General features: G+C 43.9%; 1 protein-coding gene and 1 non-coding gene across 2 annotated transcripts; one reads left to right on the forward strand and one right to left on the reverse strand.

Annotated features, from left to right (window-relative positions):
* On the reverse strand, positions 1-83 carry LOC139559470 (small nucleolar RNA Z195/SNORD33/SNORD32 family). Its single transcript, XR_011671774.1, has one exon. It is a non-coding gene; the product is annotated as a small nucleolar RNA Z195/SNORD33/SNORD32 family (small nucleolar RNA).
* A 4666-nt stretch (positions 84-4749) lies between these two features.
* Positions 4750-24466, forward strand: LOC139559112 (phosphatidylinositol-3-phosphatase SAC1-A-like). The gene is made up of 20 exons (XM_071374834.1): positions 4750-4867; positions 6755-6852; positions 7666-7740; positions 8124-8251; positions 11393-11542; positions 13986-14045; positions 14306-14339; positions 14803-14904; positions 15104-15189; positions 15373-15459; positions 15575-15643; positions 17240-17319; positions 17466-17564; positions 18107-18245; positions 19327-19396; positions 19983-20055; positions 20432-20525; positions 20725-20817; positions 21038-21095; positions 21300-24466. Exons 1-20 carry the CDS (start codon positions 4839-4841, stop codon positions 21434-21436), a joined length of 1761 nt encoding a protein of 586 aa, XP_071230935.1. The 5' UTR covers positions 4750-4838; the 3' UTR covers positions 21437-24466.
* The last annotated feature ends 13 nt before the right edge of the window (positions 24467-24479 follow it).

The following is a 24479-nucleotide window of genomic DNA, read 5'->3' on the forward strand; positions in this document are numbered from 1 at the left end:
CATGTCTCAGATGGTAGTGCATGTAAAGTATTCTCATGGTCGTTAAACTCAAATACATTACTGTGGTAAACATCACTGACAAGCAAAAATATATACTTGGATAAATACATTAAGTTACGGTTTAGAGATTCCTCTAGGACTGAGATGCAGGGGTGGGTACAATTTGTGTTACGTTCCAAAAAACGCATACAGAAGTAGCATTTGCAATTCACCTAGCTAACTAGCTGCCGAATAGGTATCAACTCACCACGTAGTTTATTCTTAATAGGACAGACATTTCTGGGAATAAACGTGGCGAGTGAAAAACGTAACAGAATTGCCCACTCCCTACCCGGTATCTTATTCTACCACTATACGTCGTATGCGTTGCGTTCGTTGTCAACCTTGTTATTTGCGACGTTTTTGGAACATTCACCAAATTATACAGACCCAGATGCAGTGCCTTAAACCGCTGCGCCACTCGGAAGTCATCAGTACTGTACCGACAAAATGACATGGTTAACTAAATGTTTGCTGGGCAAGCTTGGAACATCGTGCTGCACATTTACACTTCAGTCCCCAAGTCCAGAACAGACTAGGGGAGGCGCGCAGTACTACAAGGAACTCTATTCCACATCAAGTAACTGATGCAAGCAGTACAATTAAACAAATACGACAGGGGACTGAAGCAACAGGAACAGATACGTTATGCATACACATGGATTTTGTATTGTAAATACGTGGTAGTGGCCTGAGGGCACACTTGTGAAATCTGAATCTAGTGTTAAGTTTTTAAAATTGTATAACTGCCGTAATTTTGCTTGACGCCAGGAAGGGGAGCCATAATGTAGAGTTCGACATTAATTGCCGAGTAAAACATACATTTTACGGGCGGTACGCATACAACAGTGGATCTTACTTCAATTACTGAATTATTTGTCAAACTCCAGGTGCCACAAACTCACCATCAAATGATAGACTACTTCAGACGCCCGTCCACTTTCCTGAGAAAACCAAACATGTTGCATTAGTTACATTATCTTTCAACTCAATAGGTAACATTAGTCAATGATACATAATTGAGTGAAGTGTCTCAGTGCACTGTGAAAGAACATCACTGTAAATCAGAGACTCTAGTCTAGTAAATCATCATAAACACTCAACTCCAGGCACGTGTCATTATTAGGGTCATCTTTGCACGTCTTTCGTGCATGCGCACATGGTGTTGCTGCTAGCTAGCTAAAGAAGGTAGATACCCAGTTAAAGTTACCTTGCAAATTTCTGGTGACTTGGGCAACCTCTCAGCCACACTCGCCGTCCTTATAACAAGCATAGCCAACCCATTTGGGTTGTATTTTTCTTAACATAAATGTAATGCGTGTCTTCATCTTTTTCTCATTTGCCTACACCACTCATTCAAGCGTCTTGACTGGAAAGAGGACGTATGAACCGGGTGCGTTCTATTTATACGGCTGGGTCCTTACAGTTTTACGGCTAGCACATATACTGCCTGTTTTTATATTTTCATTCATACATATCCCATAATGATGTTTAGATAGAATATTGTAATGTCTATATTTCCACGTTTGTTTTCAGGTAAATATTTACAAGGTGATAAAATGGAAAATATAGAACATTTCTGAGATTTTTAAACCTCCGACAAATACTTATTATGCGCACTAGGTGGCGTATTTCCCACTAAATATCCATGACAGGTCTACAAACCACACCCTCTGGCGCGCCCACTTTTATAGATATACTGACAAAATACACTTCTCTCCGCCATGACATTATTTTATTTTTTTTATTTCACCTTTTATTTAACCAGGTAGGCTAGTTGAGAACAAGTTCTCATTTGCAACTGCGACCTGGCCAAGAAAAAGCAAAGCAGTTCGACACAAACAACAACACAGAATTACACATGGAATAAACAAACATGCAATCAATAATACAGAAGAAAAATCTATATACAGTATGTGCAAATGAGGTAGGATAAGAGAGGTACGGCAATAAACAGGCCATGGTGGCGAAGTAATTACAATATAGCAATTAAACACTGGAATGGTAGATCTGCAGAAGATGAATGTGCAAGTAGAGATACTGGGGTGCAAAGGAGCAAGATAAATAAATAAATACAGTATGGGGATGAGGTAGATTGGATGGGATATTTACAGATGAGCTATGTACAGGTGCAGTGATCTGTGAGCTGCTCTGACAGCTGGTGCTTAAAGCTAGTGAGGGAGGTAAGAGTCTCCAGCTTTAGTGATTTTTGCAGTTCGTTCCAGTCATTGGAACTGGAAGGAGAGGCGGCCAAAGGAAGAATTGGCTTTGGTGACCAGTGAGATATACCTGCTGGAGCGCATGCTACGGGTGGGTGCTGCTATGGTGACCAGTGAGCTGAGATAAGGCGGGGCTTTACCTAGCAGAGACTTGTACATGACCTGGAGCCAGTGGGTTTGGCGACGAGTATGAAGCGAGGGCCATCCAACGAGAGCATACAGGTTGCAGTGGTGTGTAGTATATGGAGCTTTGGGGACAAAACAGATGGCACTGTGATAGACTGCATCCAATGGAAGTCAATGGAAGTCGTTGTCCACAAAGCGGCACTAGCTTCCATCTATTCTTTGGATTGGTGGATACATTATTGCAGTGGCGATGTCATTCATTGCACTATAACGGTGACAAACGGTGCCCACAAACGGTTAGTGCCTACATAAAGCTGTCCCAACAGCAGAGTCCCAACCACAGTACCAGCGGTCTAAGGCACTGCATTTCAGTGCTAGAGGCGTCACTACAGACCCTGGTTCGATTCCAGGCTGTATCATAACTGGCCGTGATTGGGAGTCCCATAGGGCGGCTTACAATTGGCCCAGCGTCGTCTGGGTTAGGGTTTGGCCGGGGTAGGCAGTCATTGTAAAATAAGGATTTGTTCTCAACTGACTTGCCTAGTTAAATAACGGAAAACAAAAACATGTATAAATATAGCTGACTTGCTTAAACAAATGTGGTTGGTTTCTACTGACAATTGAGATGTAAAAATTATGGCATAAGGGGACGACAAGCGGATAAGAGATAATCCGTAATTTCGACATGAATGAGCGAGCTAGGACGGACGTAGTCAATACAACTATTTGTTCAGCACTTTTGAAATGTACAGCGACAGAATTCAGAACATGGGCCGTTCTTACAGTGTTCTCCCTGTACACCAAGTCAGAACCATAGGATAAATAAAGAGGGCGTATAAGCAGACAATGAAAGCTCTTATAATATTATTATAGTTATAGGCTACATGTGCACCACAAGTCAGAAGAATAGGCAAAATTAAGAGGTGAAAATAGACCAAATTATTAAGGTGAGGCACAAGGGCTACTAACAGCTTACCACACAACATACACTTAGTATTACTTTCTTAGCTACAGTATACATATCTCCCTGGAATATTACATTATTTATTTAGCAGCATACAAGACATTTTTGGATTCACCGTGTCATCAAAGTCTGTAATTCTCTGGATTGATGGTGCTTTCAAGACAACTGGGAACTAAAAAAAATGGAATCATGATGTCATCAGTGATCTTCATATAGTAGCTCTAGAAAGAGGAGGCAGGTAGCATAGTGGTTAGAGTGTTGGGCCAGTAACCGAAAGGTTGCTAGCTCGAATTCCTAAGGTATAAATCTGTCGTTCTGCCCCTGAACAAGGCAGTTAACCCACTGTTCCTAGGCCGTCATTGTGAATAAGAATTGTCTTAAAACTCTCTGGGATAGGCGTCCTGCTAGTGAGACAACTTCCGGTGAAAGTGGAGGTCGCGCAATTCAAATAAATAATCATAAAAATTATGGATATTAAACATTTAGGTACACATTTAGGTCTTATATCGGTTGAAAGCTTAAATTCTTGTTAATCTAACTGCACTGTCCGATTTACAGTAGCTATTACAGCAAAAGCATGCCATGCGATTGTTTGAGGACGGCGCTCCACATCAAATTTTTTTTACACCGGCACAGGTTTCATTGAGCTAGGCTGAAACACCTGCATTTTGGAGCTGCCTTACTCAAGAAAACAAAAAAGAAACCATGTTTGTATGTGGCTTTATTAACTCAATGATATATATATATTTTATATTGTTTGCAAACTGATATGGGACACCTATTAATGCCAAAATAACATGCAAAACAGGAAAGCCTCCCCCCCAAAATATATAGATTTTTTGTTATTTTATTTTTTGCAAAAAATGTGGGTCTCAAAACATGCCCTGCCCCGAATGACGTGTCGCCACTACATTATTGTAATCCTTTCTGAATATTCGATGAGGGTTATTGACGTCAACCGCCTGTATTCAACTAGCCTCATGTCATGAATATGCATAGCCATCTCGAGACAACTCTGATATTAAGTGTTTTTTCTCAAATTTGCTGGGATGTCACGTGTCCTACTTACATCAGTACACTCGTAACAACTTACGCATTACGAAATTTATATTCGATCAAATAAACCTCAAGTAGCAAATAAGCCATTATTTTTTTGGTTTACCAAATTCGACACTCATTGACCGACATACAACAACTCCATGCTTGGAGGGCTTAACAACGAAAAACCGCCACCCGCTGGAGGGAGACTGATTTTCCTCGGAGTTGTGCTTCTCTCTTCCTTTTCCTCTCTAATACCTTTTTTTATTTGTATTTTATTTTTTAAATATTTTTTTCCCCCTCTCTAATACCTCAGTGCACTGAGTTTTTTCGTTTTTTATTCATTTCCCGCAACCAGTAGTGGGCAGCAATACACCATTTCCGGTGTTGTCCGCGGTAAAACACCACCACCGAAGAAGATTATTAAGGTCAGATTGATTCAAGAAGTGAAGATGCCGACTGCCTACGAGAGGTTCAATTTGTAAGTATTGTGCTTCACTTTTAAATGTAATTAAACGACACCGATCAAGTATACTCAATATCAGGTTCACGGTTTCACCCAAAGAGACGTACAGTGGACATGTGTCAAAATCTTGTCATGAATTTCAAAATTCGGGTTGACATCAGCTAGTTAGCTTGATTGCCTGCTGAATGCTAGCTAAGCTAACAATCAATGGCAATCCAGTCTAGAACTCGCTTAACTACCTAGTTAACAAGCGAACTATCTATTTGTCTAGATTAATGGCAACGACGAAGTGTCATTAATGTTGTGTAAGCAGTTGCCTGTCAGTTTAGTAGTCAGCTATTTAGCTTGTGTAGTTGCAAAAAAAAAGAACATAATTGTCTTATTGTTTGCTAGTAGACAGTCATATGGATAAGCAGCAGGGGATAACACTGACCATAGAGACCTGGCCTTTCTATATACAATACTTGGAGTAGCCTACAGGGTGGGCAATCAGACCAATGGTATATCAGTCCAAGTTTTGAAAAAAAAAAAAAAGTGTGCTGTCTTTGTAGTGGGTGTGACACTTTGCAGGACATATTGGGCAACATTGGGGTGGGGATCTGAATAGCTGACTGAGTGGCTCAAAACGACAAGTAAATGGGCCAAGCCAATAGTAGATGTATTAACACAACAATAGTGCTCATGAAGTATTGATGCTGTATCCGAGTTGGCACCGATACCTATTCTCAACGAGCTATCTGCCAATACAATGGCCGTGAAACAGGTTCTAACCTACTTTAGGTTGTTAAATTCAGTTACAACTTCATGTCAAGTCATGCAAGCAGCCAGTATGGAGTGGTTGTAATGCCAGCAGTATATCTGGTTGTCTCAGGCTTTCCTGTGGCATGAGAATGTGTTGAAATGCCCCTAACAATAAGGCTTTTGTCTGGCAGCCACTTCTCCTCAGTCCTCACTTATAGCTCAGGGTAGTGCATGATGGCACTCCATTCTACAGACTTTATTGTCACCCAGAAATGATGTTTTTCTGGTGCTGGATTTTCAAGCTCTGAGAAAGCCTGCTTGCAGGTTAAGTTGTTCAGCCCGTTTATGCTGTTATAGGAAATCAATCATAGCCAGAGACAGAGAAACACCTTTGTTACACAGTACATTGTTCTTTGCTGTTCCTTTTAGGCCTCAATGTTCTTTGTTTGCACAGGCGTGGATGAGCTTTTGTAGGCTAGGCTTTGTGTCATACAAGGCCTAGGCTAAGACAAGTGTTGCAATCTTTCTTTCAGTCTCTTGCTGAATGCACCATTTTAGGCCTAATCATTGAAGAGATTCATGCAGTACAATACTCACTGACAGGCAGTGGTGTAGAAGAGAGTTGCCTTAATGCAGACAGACAGTTGCAATGCTCAGTCCTCTTGAGCAAACCTGTTTAAACATCTGACGGTGCAGATCTGTTGTGATATTAAGCTTCCATCATTACATGCCATGCTCTCTAAGCTCAGCAAGAAATGGGACAAGCAGTGCAACATGTAACTATGGAGACAGAAACCACCAAGTTGCTTATTCTGGTATTTCCTTTGTCTGACGTCACCACTGGCAAGCTAAACATAAACAGTCGCTGTGTAGCTATTGTTCTTCCGGGTTAGAGTTTGGTGCTGGACAGTGCTTCTTCAGACTGTAGTGTTAATCAGTTGGCATTATCTACGTTTGTCTGCCTGTCTACAATCCTGAGGTTTATTACATCTCTGTAATGTGCTGCATCTCAGGTGGCAGATAACCTTTCTGTACATTGCAATCTTTATTGCTCTTCATGTCACTGGACGTTCTCTGTAACATGCTCCGGGGTGAAGTATTCCCTAAATACTTCACCCTAGTCCGCTACATACTTGAACCTCATTATTTCCCTTCCCACAGGCACACTAGCCCAGAGAAGTTCTACATTGAGGCCTGTGATGATGGGGTGGATGCAGTCCTGGCCATCGACAGGGTGTCCAATGAGATGACCCTGACTGGTAAGACTTAGTGCACACCATAGCAAAAACGCTTTGCAACAGAAAACAAAAAACAAGTATTTCTTATTGGTTGAATTCAGGTAGGTTCCTCCCTGTTTTGGCTTCCGTTTTGGATTCTAGTGAATACGACACTGGGGGCTTCAATGGGAAGATTGTCAACACAAAACAGAAATACGCTGCCATTGATTGGCGTGAGTCAACAGAGTTCAGGGTCAAAACCATTAGAATTCCTGTCAGTTGATATGGACATTAAGATGCTCTGAGTTGCTATGCAAATAGTGGACCCCTGCTCATGGTTCTAACCATGCCATGACCCTTTTAATGGCTCCTTCTCATACTCTACGAGTGCCTTGCTGCAGAGAGGGTTTTTCTCGGTATCTAATGGAGATCTTGAAGTGAGGATATTATGAATAGTGGCCGTGGCCAATGGCGCTGTTTCTGACCGACGTTTTATAGACCCTCCTCTGGGCCACAGAGACATTTAGCTGTTTTTTATAGCTAGTTTCCTGCAGTTCTACTACGCATGTTGCCGTGGCTTACACTGTGTTCTTATGCTATCTGAGTGACTCAAACATTTATTACGAAATCAATTCCATTACCTTTTCAGAAATGTGGATTCTCCCTGTCTGGTTTTTATTTTGGTGATTGTTAGATCTCAACGATTATATTTCAAGATGTATTGCTCCATTATCTTTTCTACGTACGTTACACTATATCTGGTTTGAGTTGTTTTATGTTTTTATACTGAAAATGTTTTACCATCTCAAACTAAACGATTAAGGTGAAACACTGATTTTAGTCTTGTTTCTTTAGGGAAGAAGGATGTTCCGCCGTCAGCCAACACCAGGCCCATTTGTGGCATCATGGGGACCGTCCGCCTGGTGGCAGGTAGTTCCACAGCCTGACTGGGCTGGTCCTGTATATGTTGTCACACAAGATGTAGGCCTACCACTTGGTGCGCCCCAACAATATCTCCTTCATTCTGAAGTGTGTACTCGTTCACTACTTCCCACAAATCTAAAAACATTGGATTGGTGGTGGCGTGGCCTAGCCGGATAGCAGGAGTTTCCACCATATTCCTTAGAGCAGTAATTTACTTTCAAATGAGTTGGAAGTGAACAAGTGAACAAGTGCACACTTTGGAAGAACGGAGAGATCATTTTGACGTAACTTCCGTCTTGTCCCACAAGATGTACCTCTGTAACGCGTCACTGTTTAGATATGGGGCTGACCAGTCTGCCATGTTAACCCATGGATTTCACCTCTCACAGGGATGTACCTGATTGTCATCACCAAGAAGAGGAACGTGGGCAGCCTCTTGGGTCACGCTGTGTGGAAGGCAGTGGATTTTGACGTCATTTCCTACAAAAAGACTGTGCTTCACCTCACTGAGAACCAGGTGACAAACACGCTCTGGCACTTTTTTGGGGGATTTTTTTTTTTTTTTTTTTACCATGTCATTCAAATTGGTTTCATTTTAGATTATAATTAGAAACAGAGGGAGAGACAGGCACGTGAGAGAACAGTAGGAAGGGTGGTTGTGTTTATTAAACCCCAGTCTCTGGTGGTAAATAGCGTATGTGTGACTAGCCAGGGTTGTTACCACTTCCTATTCCAATATGCAGCACTGTCAGCTGATTCTGGTTCAGCCTCTTTCTAGAGACTGTATGTGTATTCATTGATAGTTGTTGCATGTCATCACTCCATCAGTACACAGGGAGAATTTGGTTAGAATTTAGTGTTTGCCAAGCAGTAGGGAAAGCACACTCCCATGGAAACAGTCCACAGCTCTGAGGAAATAGCCTATATACAGTGTCTTTGAACTAGAGGGGACCTAGCTACAGTAGCGTTAGGACGGCTAACAGACGGTAGCTTTTGAACTAGATCGGACCTCCTGTTTCAACAACCAGCCCCTTTGCCTTTATTCCCTACTGTTGGAATCACACAATGACAAAGTTAGTATGTAATTTCAGTGACGCAGGCCGTGTACATTATTCATCAAGGCTGGCTATTCCTGTAGTGCTAATTGAAAGAGCAGTCTTGGCTTGAGACTGTAAGGTTACGTCCCAAATGGTGTCCTTTTCCCTATGCTACTTTTGATGGGACTCTAGTGCACTACAACGGGAATAGGGTGCCATTTGGGACTTAAGTCATTGTAACTGCCACCGAGGAGTTTAGAGACGCACCACAGCACAGTCAGAACAACGCTGGCTAACGGCACGGCAGACTAAGTTTACACTGAATTGACTTTATTATGGAAAATGAAAGTCGTCACTGTTAAAAAAAAAAATATATTATTATTTTTGGCCCATACACCACCACTCTTCAGAGGACAGAAATAAACTTTTTTCTTTTGTTACACGTAAACTAGACAGATTTGACATGCACTACATGTATGTGGACACCTGCTCGTCGAACATCTCATTCCAAAATCATGGACATTAATATGGAATTGGTTCCCCCCCCCCCCCTCCCCCTTTGCTGCTATAACAGCCTCCACTCTTCTGGGAAGGCTTTCCACTAGAATCTAGTGACTAGATGTTGGAACATTGATGCAGGGACTTGCTTCCATTCAGCCACGAGCATTAGTGAGGTCGGGCACTGATGTTGGGCGATTAGGCCTGGCTAGCAGTCGGCGTTCCAATTCATCCCAAAGGTGTTCGATGGAGTTGAGGTCAGGGCTCTGTGCATGCCAGTCAAGTTCTTCCATACCGCTCTGTAGCCATTTCTGTAATGACCTCGCTTTGTGCACAGGGGCATTGTCATGCTGAAACAGGAATGAGCCTTCCCCAAACTGTTGACACAAAGTTGGAAGGACAGAATCATCTAGAATGTTGCTGTAGATTTCCCTTCAATGGATTGAAGGGGCCTGGCCCGAACCATGAAAAACAGCCCCAGATCATTATTCCTCATCCACCAAACTTTACCGTTGGCACTATGCATTGCACATGGTGATCTTAGACTTGTATCCGGCTGCTCGTCCATGGAAACCCATTTCGTGAAGCTCCAGAAGAACAGTTCTTGTGCTGACGTTGAGTTTGGAACTCGGTACTGAGTGTTGCAACAGAGGATAGACAATTTTTACGCGCTTCAGCACTCGGCGGGGCCGATCTGAGAGCTTGTGTGGCCTACCACTTCGTGGCTGAGACGTTGTTGCTCCTAGACGTTTCCACTTTACAATAACAGCACTTACAGTTCACCGGGGCAGCTCTAGCAGGGCAGGAATTTGACGAACTGACTTGTTGGAAAGGTGGCATCCTATGATGGTGCCACGTTGAAATTCACTGAGCTCTTCAATACGGGCCCAGCCTACTGCCAATGCTTGTTTTGTTCTATTTTTATACACCTGTCAGCAACGGGTGTGTCCACATACTACTGTACATGGGTGTCACACGGTTTACTTGATGTGCAAAGAAAGACTTATCTTATTAGAATGGTCAGTGAAAGTTAAGTTTAGACCTAAATGGTTCAAGCGTTTAATACTTTTCTTATTTCCATGAGTGCCGTAGTGGAAACTGGGGCTGGAGATTAGAGGTGTTAAGAAACATGTATGATTCCAAATGCCACCCTATTCCCTATGCAGTGCACTACTTTTGACCAGAGCACCCGGGGCGTGGGGAGAGAAGACAGACTGCACTCACTGGCAAAAACAGGATATTAAGTGCTGACATAATTCAGGGAAGCAGCTGCAGCCTTGTAGTGGGTGAGGAGGTATAGGACGAATCTCATTTGTAACTCCTTGCATCCTCTCTCCTTGCATCCTCTCTCCTTGCCTCTTCGGAACGCATTGGAGAAGACCTGAGGAGGAACCTTGGACCTTCTCCAATACTGTTGAGAAGGACACAAGCAGATAGGATGTGAGGGATCGCGAAAAGACACTTCGGGAGAAATCCTTGTGGGCGTAGCCGTAGAGTCATTCATGTCCGTCCTCTCTCGCTCTCCCCCTCTCTCCCTGGGCTAACTGGCTTAGCATCCAGAATACAGATCCTATTAGACATGAGGAGGGAGGGGCCTTAATGCCTGGGGTTGCTCGGTCGCTGAAGTAAGACACCTGCACCATATAGGGAATAGGGTGCTGCCATTTAGGATGCAGAGATCATTAGAGGTTATGCATCCTAACCTCCACGTGCAGTAAAGCCCTGTGAGGGAGGTGAAGTGGACAAGGTTTAGATGGAAAACTATCGACGGAGGGTAATTGTAATACGTAAATGATGTCAGCCATGAAATAACAAGGCCCCATTAAAAAAAAAAAATATATTATTATATTTATTTTTATTTATTTTTTGAAACCACGAGTCAATTGAGGCTGTGATACTGCTAATACTGTCAATCTGATTCAGATGTATTTAATTTGTTTATTGGTCACCTGGTAAGATCTATTTCCATGTTTCTAAAGCATGCTGTTTAATTTCATATGAAAACATCCCTGGCTTAACAGCCTCTCTTCTCACATTTCACACATACAACTCCTACAAACTGCACTGTCAGGGGTTGTGCCCAGCCAGCTAATCTATTTTCTCCCCTCTCTCCCTCTCTCCAGACGCAAGACAACAAGACATTCCTGTCCATGATTAACAACGTGCTGACTACAGATGGATTCTACTTCTGCACTGACTATGACCTGACCCACACCCTCCAGAGACTGGCCAACGTCAGCCACGACTTCCAGGAGATGAGCCTGCTGGAGAGGGTAAGAGAGAGAGAGAGGGAGGGAGGGGGAGGACTATTGTTTCTCTGGAACAAAGACCCTGTCCAGAAACAACCCTAGACCTCTAGGCTCTTTTGTAGACCTGGAAAGGTTGGATATGAGCAGTATGGCAAACTATCTACCTCTATCAGAGGGCAGACACTAGTTTTTTTGTGTGTGACATTGCGTCCAGCTGTTTTTACTCGACACAAGATGGTTAAATGGAAATGCATCCTAGCAGGAAATTGTCGCATCCTATTTTATATGCAAAAAATGTTTTATAAATCACAGGACATGTTAACAGAACACAGCTAGAGGCTGCACTCTTCACTATATATATATATATATATATATATATATATACAGAACACAGCTAGAGGCTGCACTCTTCACTATATATATATATATATACAGAACACAGCTAGAGGCTGCACTCTTCACTATATATATATATATACAGAACACAGCTAGAGGCTGCACTCTTCACTATATATATATATATATATATATATATATATACAGAACACAGCTAGAGGCTGCACTCTTCACTATATATATATATATATATATATATATATATATATACAGAACACAGCTAGAGGCTGCACTCTTCACTATATATATATATATATATATACAGAACACAGCTAGAGGCTGCACTCTTCACTATATATATATATATATACAGAACACAGCTAGAGGCTGCACTCTTCACTATATATATAGTGCCTTACTTTGAAACATGGTCCATAGGGTGACAGTATGGGGGCGGACGGGGAACGGTATGGGGGCGGACGGGGAACGGTATGGGGGCGGACGGGGAACGGTATGGGGGCGGACGGGGAACGGTATGGGGGCGGACGGGGAACGGTATGGGGGCAGACGGGGAACGGTATGGGGGCGGACGGGGAACGGTATGGGGGCGGACGGGGAACGGTATGGGGGCGGACGGGGAACGGTATGGGGGCGGACGGGGAACGGTATGGGGGCGGACGGGGAACGGTATGGGGGCGGACGGGGAACGGTATGGGGGCGGACGGGGAACGGTATGGGGGCGGACGGGGAACGGTATGGGGGCGGACGGGGAACGGTATGGGGGCGGACGGGGAACGGTATGGGGGCGGACGGGGAACGGTATGGGGGCGGACGGGGAACGGTATGGGGGCGGACGGGGAACGGTGGGGGCGGACGGGGAACGGTATGGGGGCGGACGGGGAACGGTATGGGGGCGGACGGGGAACGGTATGGGGGCGGACGAGGAACGGTATGGGGGCGGACGGGGAACGGTATGGGGGCAGACGGGGAACGGTATGGGGGCGGACGGGGAACGGTATGGGGGCAGACGAGGAACGGTATGGGGGTGGAGTGGTACAGATAGTGACTCCTGTTCCATGTCTAAACTAGGGGAACACGTTCTTCTCACCATCAAACCAGTTGAACAAGATTTCATTGGAGAAGAAAGTGAAAATCCTGTACACAATGTACACATTCTGCACACGAGAGTAATGCCTCAGCTGAGACTGAGGGGGGGGGGGGTTGAAAAGGGCAATCTGTGTGTCCACTCAGATTGACAAGGTGACTAGTGTGGTTTACATGCATGGCAGGAGCCCAAACACCACAGTTAATCTGGCAGTCACACTCCTCCAATATGGATGAGCCATGGACATCGTCTAATGGGATAATACCACAGATAGATGAGAGACCACTTCCTGTGGAATATCTATTATAGACTAAATATCTTTTGATAATACTCTCTGACCTCAGCCTTCGTGGTTGACTAGCTTGGTACGCAGTAGGAGAACTCTGGCCGTGCCCAAAAAACGACTCTTATGCTCCTAAAATAAGCACTTCATCTAGATTTGAAAGAATCGGTTAGTTATAAGCCATAGGGTGGTAGCTTCACCTTGCCCTCGTCTAATCAAAGTAGTGGTGGAAGCTTTTAGGAGAATTGTGCACTAATACATTGGGGAAAGCATGTATGCCCTCCCACATGTCTCGGGGTTTAGCCTGCGAAAGCCAGCATGTATAGAATGCAATAATTAACTAATATTTGCCATATTCTAACGATTCTCTTGTGCCAACGTATCGCCGCGGTCTGTGCCAACGTATCGCCGCGGTCTGTGCCAACGTATCGCCGCGGTCTGTGCCAACGTATCGCCGCGGTCTGTGCCAACGTATCGCCGCGGTCTGTGCCAATAGTGTGGGGGATAAGTTTCCATTTGTCATCATAAGGAAAGTTAGACAAAATAAAAAATATCCACCCGTCAAACAAATGTTGTACGATCTTTATAAAATGTTTACTATCTGCCATTTCCATTACACACGCTCGGTCAATGGAAACCTGGCCATTGTCTGCTCAAACTGATTGAGTGGAAATAATTTACAGCAGGTTGGACAGATTCAAGGAATTGATTGACACTGACTGGTTGGGTCTCCTGTTTTCTAGGCAGATCAGAGGTTCGTGTGGAATGGAAGCCTCCTGAGAGAGTTCCTCACCCAGCCGGAGGTGAGTGATCTGAAGAGGACATCACAGCACCTCCACCTGTGTTGCATTATAATACATTACACATGTCTTCATTCGTTGTTTTCTTATTCTGATGTACCAGAGATAATAGTATTAGAATATGATCACATCAACCTTACCCCTCTGAAATGATCTGTTTTAACAATAACTCACTATAGATGACCAGTCTTTATTCTTCGTTCTAATGTATCCAGTGACAAAGTATAAAATAAAATAAATATTATCTTTGTTTCCCTTTTCAGCTCCACAAGTTTGCGATCCCTGTAGTCCATGGATGTATCCTTTTCACGGTCTTGTTTCGCTCCCACTGATCTTTCTTGTGGTAATAATCAGTGGAACCACATCAGAACATAAGAGTTTGAATGGGTCTCTGAGTGTTCCTAAGAACCAATTTCAACTCAGTGGAACTTAAATCATTCCCTCAGGGGCACTTTAGAAAGCCATTGCAAGGTCACAAATAATAGCATCCTCCACTTAGCGTTACAAAGTACAATGGCGTCCTCCACTTAGCGTTACAAAGTACAATGGCATCCTCCACTTAGCGTACCAAGTACAATGGCGTCCTCCACTTAGCGTACAAAGGCATCGTCCATTTGGCTTAAGTCCCAAATGGCACCCTATTCCCTATATAGGGCACTTCTTTTGGCCTGGTCAGTAGTGGTGCACTATAATAGGGAATAGGGTGCCAATTTGGCCTGATGTAGCAGTGTATTCTGCGAGGTCCTTGACCCTGATCCAGTCATTGTGATGAAGCCGTGCCGTGTCAACGGGAAGATCTTTGAATGGATCCTCATATCCAGGAGGAGCTGCTTCAGGGCTGGGGTCAGGTACTACGTCAGAGGTAAGACACAGGTCACGTCCCGATTGGCACCCTGTTCCCTATGTAGTGCACTACTTTTGACCAGGGTCCATAGGGCTCTGGTCAAAAGTAGTGCACTATATAGGGAATAGCGTGCCAATTGGGATGGAGCCATGGTATTGAGCAGCACTACTGGCATGTTGAATAGGTAATAATCATTCATTATTTGTTTTTTTCTCAGGTATCGATTCTGAGGGCCACGCTGCTAACTTTGTGGAGACTGAGCAAATAGTCCTGTACAATGGAGGGAGGGCTTCATTCGTACAGGTGAGTAGTTGTGGTGCTCGCAGCGATGGCAGCGTGGGCAGTAGCAGCGCCGGCAACCGGCTGGCAAAATTGAAAGACCGCCACAACCCTACTCTGAACCAATACAGAGTGATAAGAGCTTTTCAAAAAATTAAAAATAATATATATTTTTACATTTTTATTAAATATGTTTTCCGTCCACAGACACGAGGCTCCATGCCCTTCTTCTGGTCTCAGAGGCCCAACCTGAAATATAAGCCCAAACCACTGATCAGCAAGAACACCAATCACGTAAGGGCTTTCATATCTTCTGGTAGTTTCCCTCTATCTTTTGCACAACCCACTCTGTGGATCTCTTGTCGACCAAATCCTGAAATAACTAATTCTCCACCAACTGTCTTCCTAGATGGACGGCTTCCAGAGGCATTTTGACTCCCAGGTCCTCATCTATGGAAAGCAGACCATTCTGAACCTGGTAGGACCCACGTTTTTTTGAAGCCTCACGATGGCTAAAACATATCCCTGTCACAGCATTGTGAGAGAGAAGCATTAGAAAGATATATATATATATATATATATATATATACTGAACAAAAATATAAACCCAACATGCAGCAGTTTCAAAGATTTTACTGAATTACAGTTCATATAAGGAAATTGGTCAATTGAAATAAATTCATTAGTCCTTAATCTATGGATTTCACAGATATGCGCAGATACCTTATATTTTTAAAATTAAAAGTAGGGTCGTGGTTCAGAAACCAGTCAGTATCTGGTGTAAGCACCATTTGCCTCATGCAGCGCGACATCTCCTTCCTTCGCATAGAGTTGATCAGGCTGTTGATTATGGCCTGTGGAATGTGGTCCCACTCTTCAATGGCGGTGCGAAGTTGCTGGATATTGGCGGGAACTGGAACACGCTGTCGATCCATAGCATCCCAAACATGCTCAATGGGTGAGATGTCTGGTGAGTACGCAGGCCATGGAAGAACTGGGACATTTTTAGCTTAAAGGAATTGTGTATAGATCCTTGCGACATGGGGCTGTGCACTATCATGCGGAAACATGATGTGATGACGGCAGATGAATATCACGACAATGGGCCTCAGGATCTCGTCACGGTATCTCTGTGCATTCAAATTGCCATCGATAAAATGCAATTGTGTTCGTTGTCTGTAACTTGTGCCTGCCCATACCATAACCCCACTGTCAGCATGGGGCACTCTGTTCACAACGTTGACATCAGCAAACCGTTCGTCCACACGACGCCATACATGCTGTCTGCCATCTGCCCGGTACAGTTGAAACCAGGATTCATCCTTGAAGAGCACACTTCTCCAGCGTGCCAGTGGAAATCAAAGATGAGCATTTGCCTGCTGAAATCGGTTACAACACCGAACTCCAGTCAGATCAAGACCCCGGTGAGGTTGACGAGCAGATCAGCTTCCCTGAGATGGTTTCTGACAGTTTGAGCAGAAATACTTCGGTTGTGCAAATCCACAGTTTCATCAGTTGTCCGGGTGGCTCGTCTCAGACGATTCTTAGGTGAAGAATCTGGATGTGGAGGTCCTGAGCTGGCAGGCGGTTGTGAGGCTGGTTGGACATAATGCCAAATTGTCTACAACAACATTGAGACGGCTTATGGTAGAGAAATGAACATTCAATTATTTGGAAACAGCTCTGGTGGACATCCCTGCAGTCAGCATGCCGATTGCGCACTCAACTTGAGACATCTGTTGTGTTGTGACACAACGGCACGTTTTAGTAGCCTTGTATTGTCCCCCAGCACAAGGTGCACCTGTGTAATGATCATGCTGTTTAATCAGCTTCTTGATATGCCACATCTGTCAGGTGGATGGATTATCTTGGCAAAGGAGAAATGCTCACTAACAGGGATGTAAACCAATTTGTAAACATTTTGAGGGAAATAAGCTTTTTTTAGCATATGGAACATTTCTGGGATCTTTTATTTCAGCTCATGAAACATGGGACAAACAATTAACATGTTGCATATTTTAAAGGTGTTTTTTTGTTCGGTATAAGATGGTGTTTTTTCCCCTTCTTCCTCCAGATCAACCAGAAGGGTTCAGAGAAGCCACTGGAGCAAGCCTTTGCCAAGATGGTGACTGGCATGGAGAGCGGCATGATCAAGTAAGAACCAAACACCGCTCTCCTGAACACCCTCTCACCCATCGTCTTATCATTTCTATGATTTTTATACATTTTTTCTTTTTAGATGAGTGGATTCATTGATGGGTGGGTCTAACACATCCACTCGTTGTTTCTTATGACTGCAGGTACGTAGCATTTGACTTCCACAAGGAGTGCAGTGGGATGAGATGGGATCGGCTGAATATCCTGGTGGACAATGTGGCTGAGACACAAGATGAATACAGGTATTACTCTCCATATTGACTATAGCTGCTAGTCTACACCCACAACCATACAAGACTCGGGTTAATGTGCTTTAGCAAGACGATAGGCATATGAACACAGAAGAGAGGCTAATTGTCTTCTCCTTTACCCTTTATCTCTGGTCTGTCTTCAGGGTACAATGCCTGTGATTACATTACAGTCAGTGATATTCCTCTGGGCATATGAGTTTCCCCAGGCTGCATCCCAAGTGGCAGCCTTTTCCCTTCCATTGGGGTTCAAGTAGATGGTGCACTATATAGGGAATAGGGTGCCATTTGGGACTCATCTAGCCTTGTCTCCTGATGATGACCCCTCTGTTGTCTCCCTGCAGAGGGAGCGGTAGGTGGTGTTCCAACATTAGTGCTGTTACTGGCTCTGTGGATATGTGTTCTCCTGACTCCTCTGTTGTCTCTCTGCAGCTACTTCATGGTAGACACGGAGGGGAAGGTGGTGTTCCAACATTAGTGCTGTTACTGGCTCTGTGGATATGTGTTCTCCTGACTCCTCTGTTGTCTCTCTGCAGCTACTTCATGGTAGACACGGAGGGGAAGGTGTTGTCCCAACAGAAGGGGATGTTCCGCAGTAACTGCATGGACTGTCTGGACCGCACCAACGTCATTCAGAGCATGCTGGCCCGCCGTTCCATACAGTCCCAGCTACAGGTAGGAAGTCCTCCCGAGCGGACCCGCCGTTCCATACAGTCCCAGCTACAGGTAGGAAGTCCTCCTGAGCTGGCCCGCCATTTCATACAGTCCCAGCTACAGGTAGGAAGTCCTCCCGAGCTGGCCTGCCATTTCATATAGTCCCAGCTACAGGTAGGAAGTCCTCCCGAGCTGGCCTGCCATTTCATATAGTCCCAGGTACAGGTAGGAAGTCCTCCCGAGCTGGCCCGCCATTTCATATAGTCCCAGCTACAGGTAGGAAGTCCTCCCGAGCTGGCCCGCCATTTCATATAGTTCCAGCTACAGGTAGGAAGTCCTCCCGAGCTGGCCCGCCATTTCATATAGTTCCAGCTACAGGTAGGAAGTCCTCCCGAGCTGGCCCGCCATTTCATATAGTTCCAGCTACAGGTAGGAAGTCCTCCCGAGCTGGCCCGCCATTTCATATAGTCCCAGCTACAGGTAGGAAGTCCTCCCGAGCTGGCCCGCCATTTCATATAGTTCCAGCTACAGGTAGGAAGTCCTCCCGAGCTGGCCCGCCATTTCATATAGTTCCAGCTACAGGTAGGAAGTCCTCCCGAGCTGGCCCGCCATTTCATATAGTTCCAGCTACAGGTAGGAAGTCCTCCCGAGCTGGCCCGCCATTTCATATAGTTCCAGCTACAGGTAGGAAGTCCTCCCGAGCTGGCCCGCCATTTCATATAGTTCCAGCTACAGGTAGGAAGTCCTCCCGAGCTGGCCCGCCATTTCATATAGTTCCAGCTACAGGTAGGAAGTCCTCCCGAGCTGGCCCGCCATTTCATATAGTTCCAGCTACAGGTGGGAGCTAGGAGGGTTGCAGTCGTTATTACTTGAAATCCCCTTGTTTCACACACTGGGGTGTTATCCTTCTGACCGTTAGATGAGAGGGTTAGAGATGAGGCAGAGGGTTGAACAAACACAACCAGTGGCTACTGCTGTTTCCCACACTATTATTGCCAGTTTATTTTAGAGAACAAACTGAATAACTGAGGCCTGTCCCCAGTTCCCTAACCTATCACCTTCTAAATGGACTTATGTATGCTTGTTTGGTGGTTGTCCACAGAGGATGGGTGTCCTGCATGTGGCCCAGCGGATTGAGGAACAGGCCGATTTTGAGAAGATCTATAAGAACGGTAAGTTGGGCACGCCCCTCTACAACCTATGAATGGCAGCTGCTTTAGGCCTTTTCACACTGCATTCTCTTAGCCCAGGACTTCTCCTAACCCTTAGTTAAAATTAGCCCTGGGCTAAGTGTCGTGTGTGTGTTTGTGAACGCAGCTTTTGAGTGTCATATGAGGCGGCAGGTAGTCTAGTGGTTAGAGCGTTGGACTTGTAACCGAAAGGTTGCAAGATCGAATCCCTGAGCTGACAAGGTTAAAATCTGTCGTTCTTCCCCTGAACAAGGCAGTTAACCCACTGTTCCTAGGCCGTCATTGTAAATAAGAATTTGTTCTTAACTGTCTTGCCGAGTTAAATAAATAAAATATGAAGTTGATCTGTGTGGTGCCTCACACTGTTCTTGGGTGACCACATGTCCTGAATTGTGTGGGACAGTCCCACATTTTGTCCCTTTGTCCTGCAACCAACCAATAATGTCCATAATTTAGGGACAACATTACACCTAATTATTTATTTATTTTTTTCTCTTGTCCCGCATTTTGGGTATTTCTCTGCTCGCTAATAATGTATGTTATTTATATTTTTGTTTCTCTGCGCTAGCTTGGGCTGACAATGCCAACGCATGCGCCAAGCAGTATGCCGGTACGGGAGCCCTGAAGACTGACTTTACAAGGTATTGAACGTCCGTGTGCTGCTGACCTACATATCTAAAGGCATTATGCTTGTGATGTTGAAGGTCAACCAACAGTCAACCAACAGTTGACCTTCAATTTGAGGTCTCTTGTGCTTAATTTATATGTGGACTTTCTAGGTACTAGCTGGTTGGTGTGTACAAGTAGATCGTGTGCCTTTTGGCCATGAGATGTAGTGTGTTGATGGTTATTTCTCCTACACCAGATTGATGCCATTCAATTATAATTGCTATGTGGACATAATGGCTGTCTCTGTCTTTCTGGTTATTTTGTGACGTGTGTCACTCGTCCTTGTTGTGAAGAGTTTGATATGTGTTGACGGTGTCTGTTATTGATGGTTGTTATTTCCATCATCAGGACAGGGAAGAGGACCCAGATGGGTCTGGTGATGGACGGAGTGAACTCTGCCATCCGTTACTACAAGAATAACTTCTCTGACGGCTTCAGACAAGTACGTCTGGTTTTAAAGGTCTAGAAAAAAATGACATGAATTCATTTAGTGAACTACATAAGGTAGTCAGTAATAAATTATTATATCAACTACTGTATAGTTGAGAAGTTATTCTATAGACCAATATTGCTTTCATTATTTTGCTTTGTTAGTTGTCAGCCCTTTGTTGCTCAAGGGTATGTGTGTTTCTTGTCTCCAGGATTCCATTGATTTGTTCCTTGGAAACTATGCTGTTGATGAAACGGACAGCCCCACTCCACTTCGCATCCAGAAGGACTGGAAGTTCCTCACGGTCAGTTGTATCCCCATTACTGCTGAGAGATGGAGACCGGTATCATAGGAGTCAGGAGTGGGGAGATGCCTTTTTGGGATGTCCAGACTGATCAGTCATGTTTTGTCATTCACTTTACACGACTACATCTCTGGTCCTCTCCTCCCATTTTAATATGGAGTTCTGCTCCCCCCCCCCCCCCAAACTATGAGTAATGTATTTTGTTATCTTTGTCTTGCAGCTGCCCATCATCATGGTGGTCGCATTCTCCATGTGTATCATCTGTCTCCTCATGGCTGGTAAGAAAACCACTGTTAATCTGACAAGTCAATTTTTGCCTTTTAACTCTAGGCCTACTAACCTCAGGACACAAGGGCATGCTAGCTTGTTCTGGTTATGTCCATAAAATGTGTTGATCACAATCATCTGGTCACAAAAATCGCTGTTTCTCTCTGTATATCTTTGTACTTTATTGGTTGTTCTCATGTCCCCCTCTTTCCCAGGTGACACATGGACTGAGACCCTGGCCTATTTGTTGTTCTGGGGCACTGCTGCTGCCGTCACCGCTGCCGTCATAGTCTTCAACGGCCGTGACTTTGTGGACGCCCCCAAACTGGTGCAGAAAGAGAAGATGGACTGAACCTGTGTGTATGTGGAAAGCAGCCCGGCCCAGCATACTCCTATACCTCTTCATTCAACTCTTCTTCCTCCCGGCTGCTCGAGGCTCGGACTCTGTACATAACTGCTCTCCACGCTGTCGTCCTAGGGGGGGGGGGGGCGTCCCAAATGGCACCCTATTCCCTATATAGTGCACTTTAATGGGGTGCCATTTGGGAGGTAGCCTTATAGTTTCTATTGGGGTTTCTACCCGAACCCTGAACTCTTGTTTATCAGGCAGCAAACCCACTGAAGCTGGGCTGAACTGTAGTCTCCTATCAGACTCTCACACCTCCTTCGCTTTCCAGGCCATCATCCTATTCCACATTCCTTAGATCATGGTGTATATTTACCTTGTGTTTCATTTATTTTGTTGTCTGGTGTTGGAGAGGGTTGGTGGTTGGCGTAGTCGGCCAAACCGTGGTGACGGTTTAACCAACTTAAGGCACACAGGGTTATTACAGAGGTCTCAGAACCTGTCATTCTTCAGTGAATTGCAGTAGAATTCTTCATTTTCCATGTAGCTAACTTAAAAACAAGAGAATATTCATGTTATACATTAATGAATGGTTTCTTTAGTTTAACTTTTCTGTAATTTTAAAATGCAATTATGTATTTTAAACTAGGAATCCACAGTTGGCAATTTCACAGGCACTAGAATGACTGGGGTACATTGTTCAGAAAGATAACCATGTTTTGGTTGTCCTATTGAACGTAATAAGCCTTACTAAACTAATTTAAAGAAGAGCTATACAACTAAACTAGCTAGTTATCCTAGAGAAGAATGACGTGGTGGGGGGGAGAATGTCTTCCTACTATGAACATAATCATGTATAGTATTTATGATTCTATTTTTAAGTAAGGGTTTTGTGCTTGTCTTACCATCTTATTTTTGCACATTGGGTGAACATCTAAGAAGTTGCACATTAGTATTTGATCTGAGAGGTGTGAAATCTTTCAATGTTCATTCATTGTTGGTTATAGCGGTCACTATACCAGTGTTCTCCAACCCTGTTCCTGGAGAGCTACCGTCCTGTAGGTTCATTCCAACCGTTACCCAGCGCACCTGATTCTAATAAGTAGCTGGTTGGTCAGCTGAATCGGGTTATTTACAACTAGGGTTGGAGCGAAAACCTGCAGAAGGGTAGCTCTCCAGGAACAGGGTTGGAGAGCCCTGCGCTACACCGTAGTTGTCATGTGGTGGCCATTTTCCAGCTGTTTTATAATAACCTTGTCAACTAGAACACACTGACAAGACGTCTCACACTATTTTGGAAGTGTTATGGTCTTGCTGAGGGTTTCCCCTGGCTCTACTAAACCCTCAGTGGATTGAGTTTAACCCTCCTGGTCTAGATCAGTGTTTTCCAAACCTGGTCCTCCAGGACCCCCAACAGTAAACACTATTATTGTAACCCTTTACAAGCACACCTGATTCAACTAATCATCAAGCCCATCAATGAGTTGAACGAGGTGTGTTTGTAGCCCTCGACAATGAAACTGTACTGTTGGATGACCAGGGTTGGAAAACACTGATTTTTAGATACTGCCTTTACAAGCTTGTCCCTCAATGGATGAGGGGGTGGACTTAAGAGAATCATTCCTTGTTCTTATGAATATGTTTGCGTATGATTAATGGTTTTTGGGGTGTTTCCAGATGTACTGTATTCATTAGAGATTGTATTGTAGACTGTTTATGTTGCTATGCCTTTCTGTGCCTGCTTTCCAGCTCGGATTTTGATCTTGCATTCATAATACAGAAGTAGTTGTCATGGTGGTAATATTCTAGAACATAATTGCAATTCCATTGCTCCTTTAGAATGTGTTATAGGAATCTGCCAGTGATTTACTACAAGCAGTTTTAGAGCTTTAGCTAAATTAGAATCATGTTGATATGCTAGAACTGTTTTATTCAAGCTGGGCAGTGGTAACCACAGAGGGGAGGACTAACTTGAGCTTGTCTACTGTGCTACCGCTATCTGTGTTTCCATGAACATATCCTTGTAATTATATATACTGTATATTTTACATTAAGATTGTATGCTGAGCACTTAGTTGCAGATACTATACTAAATGTAAAGATCAAGCAGTGATTCATTTTTTGTGTTTTTTTGGGATGAGACATTAGAAGAAATGTTTCCTGGTCTCTTGTGTGTCAACAAGAGCATTTTGAAGGCATATAATTTGCCTGGTGAATATTTCTCTTTTATATGGGGATTGGGTACTATCTTGGGCTTATGTTTGAATGTCTTTATTTTGGAATATGGTTGTTGTATTCATGATTTAGTAGTGGATAATATTTTTTTCCCTCATCACCATTCCTTGGTTGTTATTCAAAACCCTGAACATTCATTTCCTATGACCATAATACATTTTAACTGGACTGATGTAGCCTGGTCCCAGATCTGTTTGTGCTATAATGCCAATCCTTGTCATGGAGTTTGCATGATAGCACAGACTGGAACCCAGGCTAGCTTTGAAGATTCTGGCTAGTAAATCAACTGAGGTCAGTTGTACACATACCTAAATATGGTCAATCCTCATGACTTTTTTTTTCAATTTGCAAATGTAAGTGGCAGGCTGTTACTATGAAACTAGTTATTTATCGTGACATTGGTTTGCTAGAAAGACCATATTCCCAGTTGGTGCAGTGTAACTTTAGAAAATGACATCCTTCAAAAATTGTTACTGAGTGGTTCAGGGAATTGACAGGATCAGTAGCTTGCTACAGTTTAAAAACTTGACATCACATGGTTATACTTTTTCAATCTGATTGGCTATAACCTAAACAAAGTTTGATATTTAACTCGCAATGTAATTTAGAGGGTAGTTGCAGATGTCCTATTTCATAATGGTCATTTTCCTGAATAGGCTATCCTATCCTCTTGTCCGAGAGCTAGGCGATGACCTTGCTGTGAATGCAATTATGTAAACTGTCAATTGACACATTATTCCCTACTTTGTAATTCCATGTGAGGTTTATGGATGATTTATCAATAAACAACTATTTAAAATATATGTTTTGTGTG

The sequence above is a fragment of the Salvelinus alpinus genome, chromosome 29 (genome assembly GCF_045679555.1).
Source record: "Salvelinus alpinus chromosome 29, SLU_Salpinus.1, whole genome shotgun sequence".
Taxonomy (NCBI): domain Eukaryota; kingdom Metazoa; phylum Chordata; class Actinopteri; order Salmoniformes; family Salmonidae; genus Salvelinus; species Salvelinus alpinus.

Excerpts from the sequence above, each read along its gene's own strand:
- LOC139559112 (XM_071374834.1), top strand. The coding sequence starts at position 4,839 with ATGCCGACTGCCTACGAGAGGTTCAATTT. Across the intron at positions 8,252-11,392 it reads TTCACCTCACTGAGAACCAG|ACGCAAGACAACAAGACATT; the intron begins GTGACAAACACG and ends CCCTCTCTCCAG. Across the intron at positions 11,543-13,985 it reads AGATGAGCCTGCTGGAGAGG|GCAGATCAGAGGTTCGTGTG; the intron begins GTAAGAGAGAGA and ends CCTGTTTTCTAG.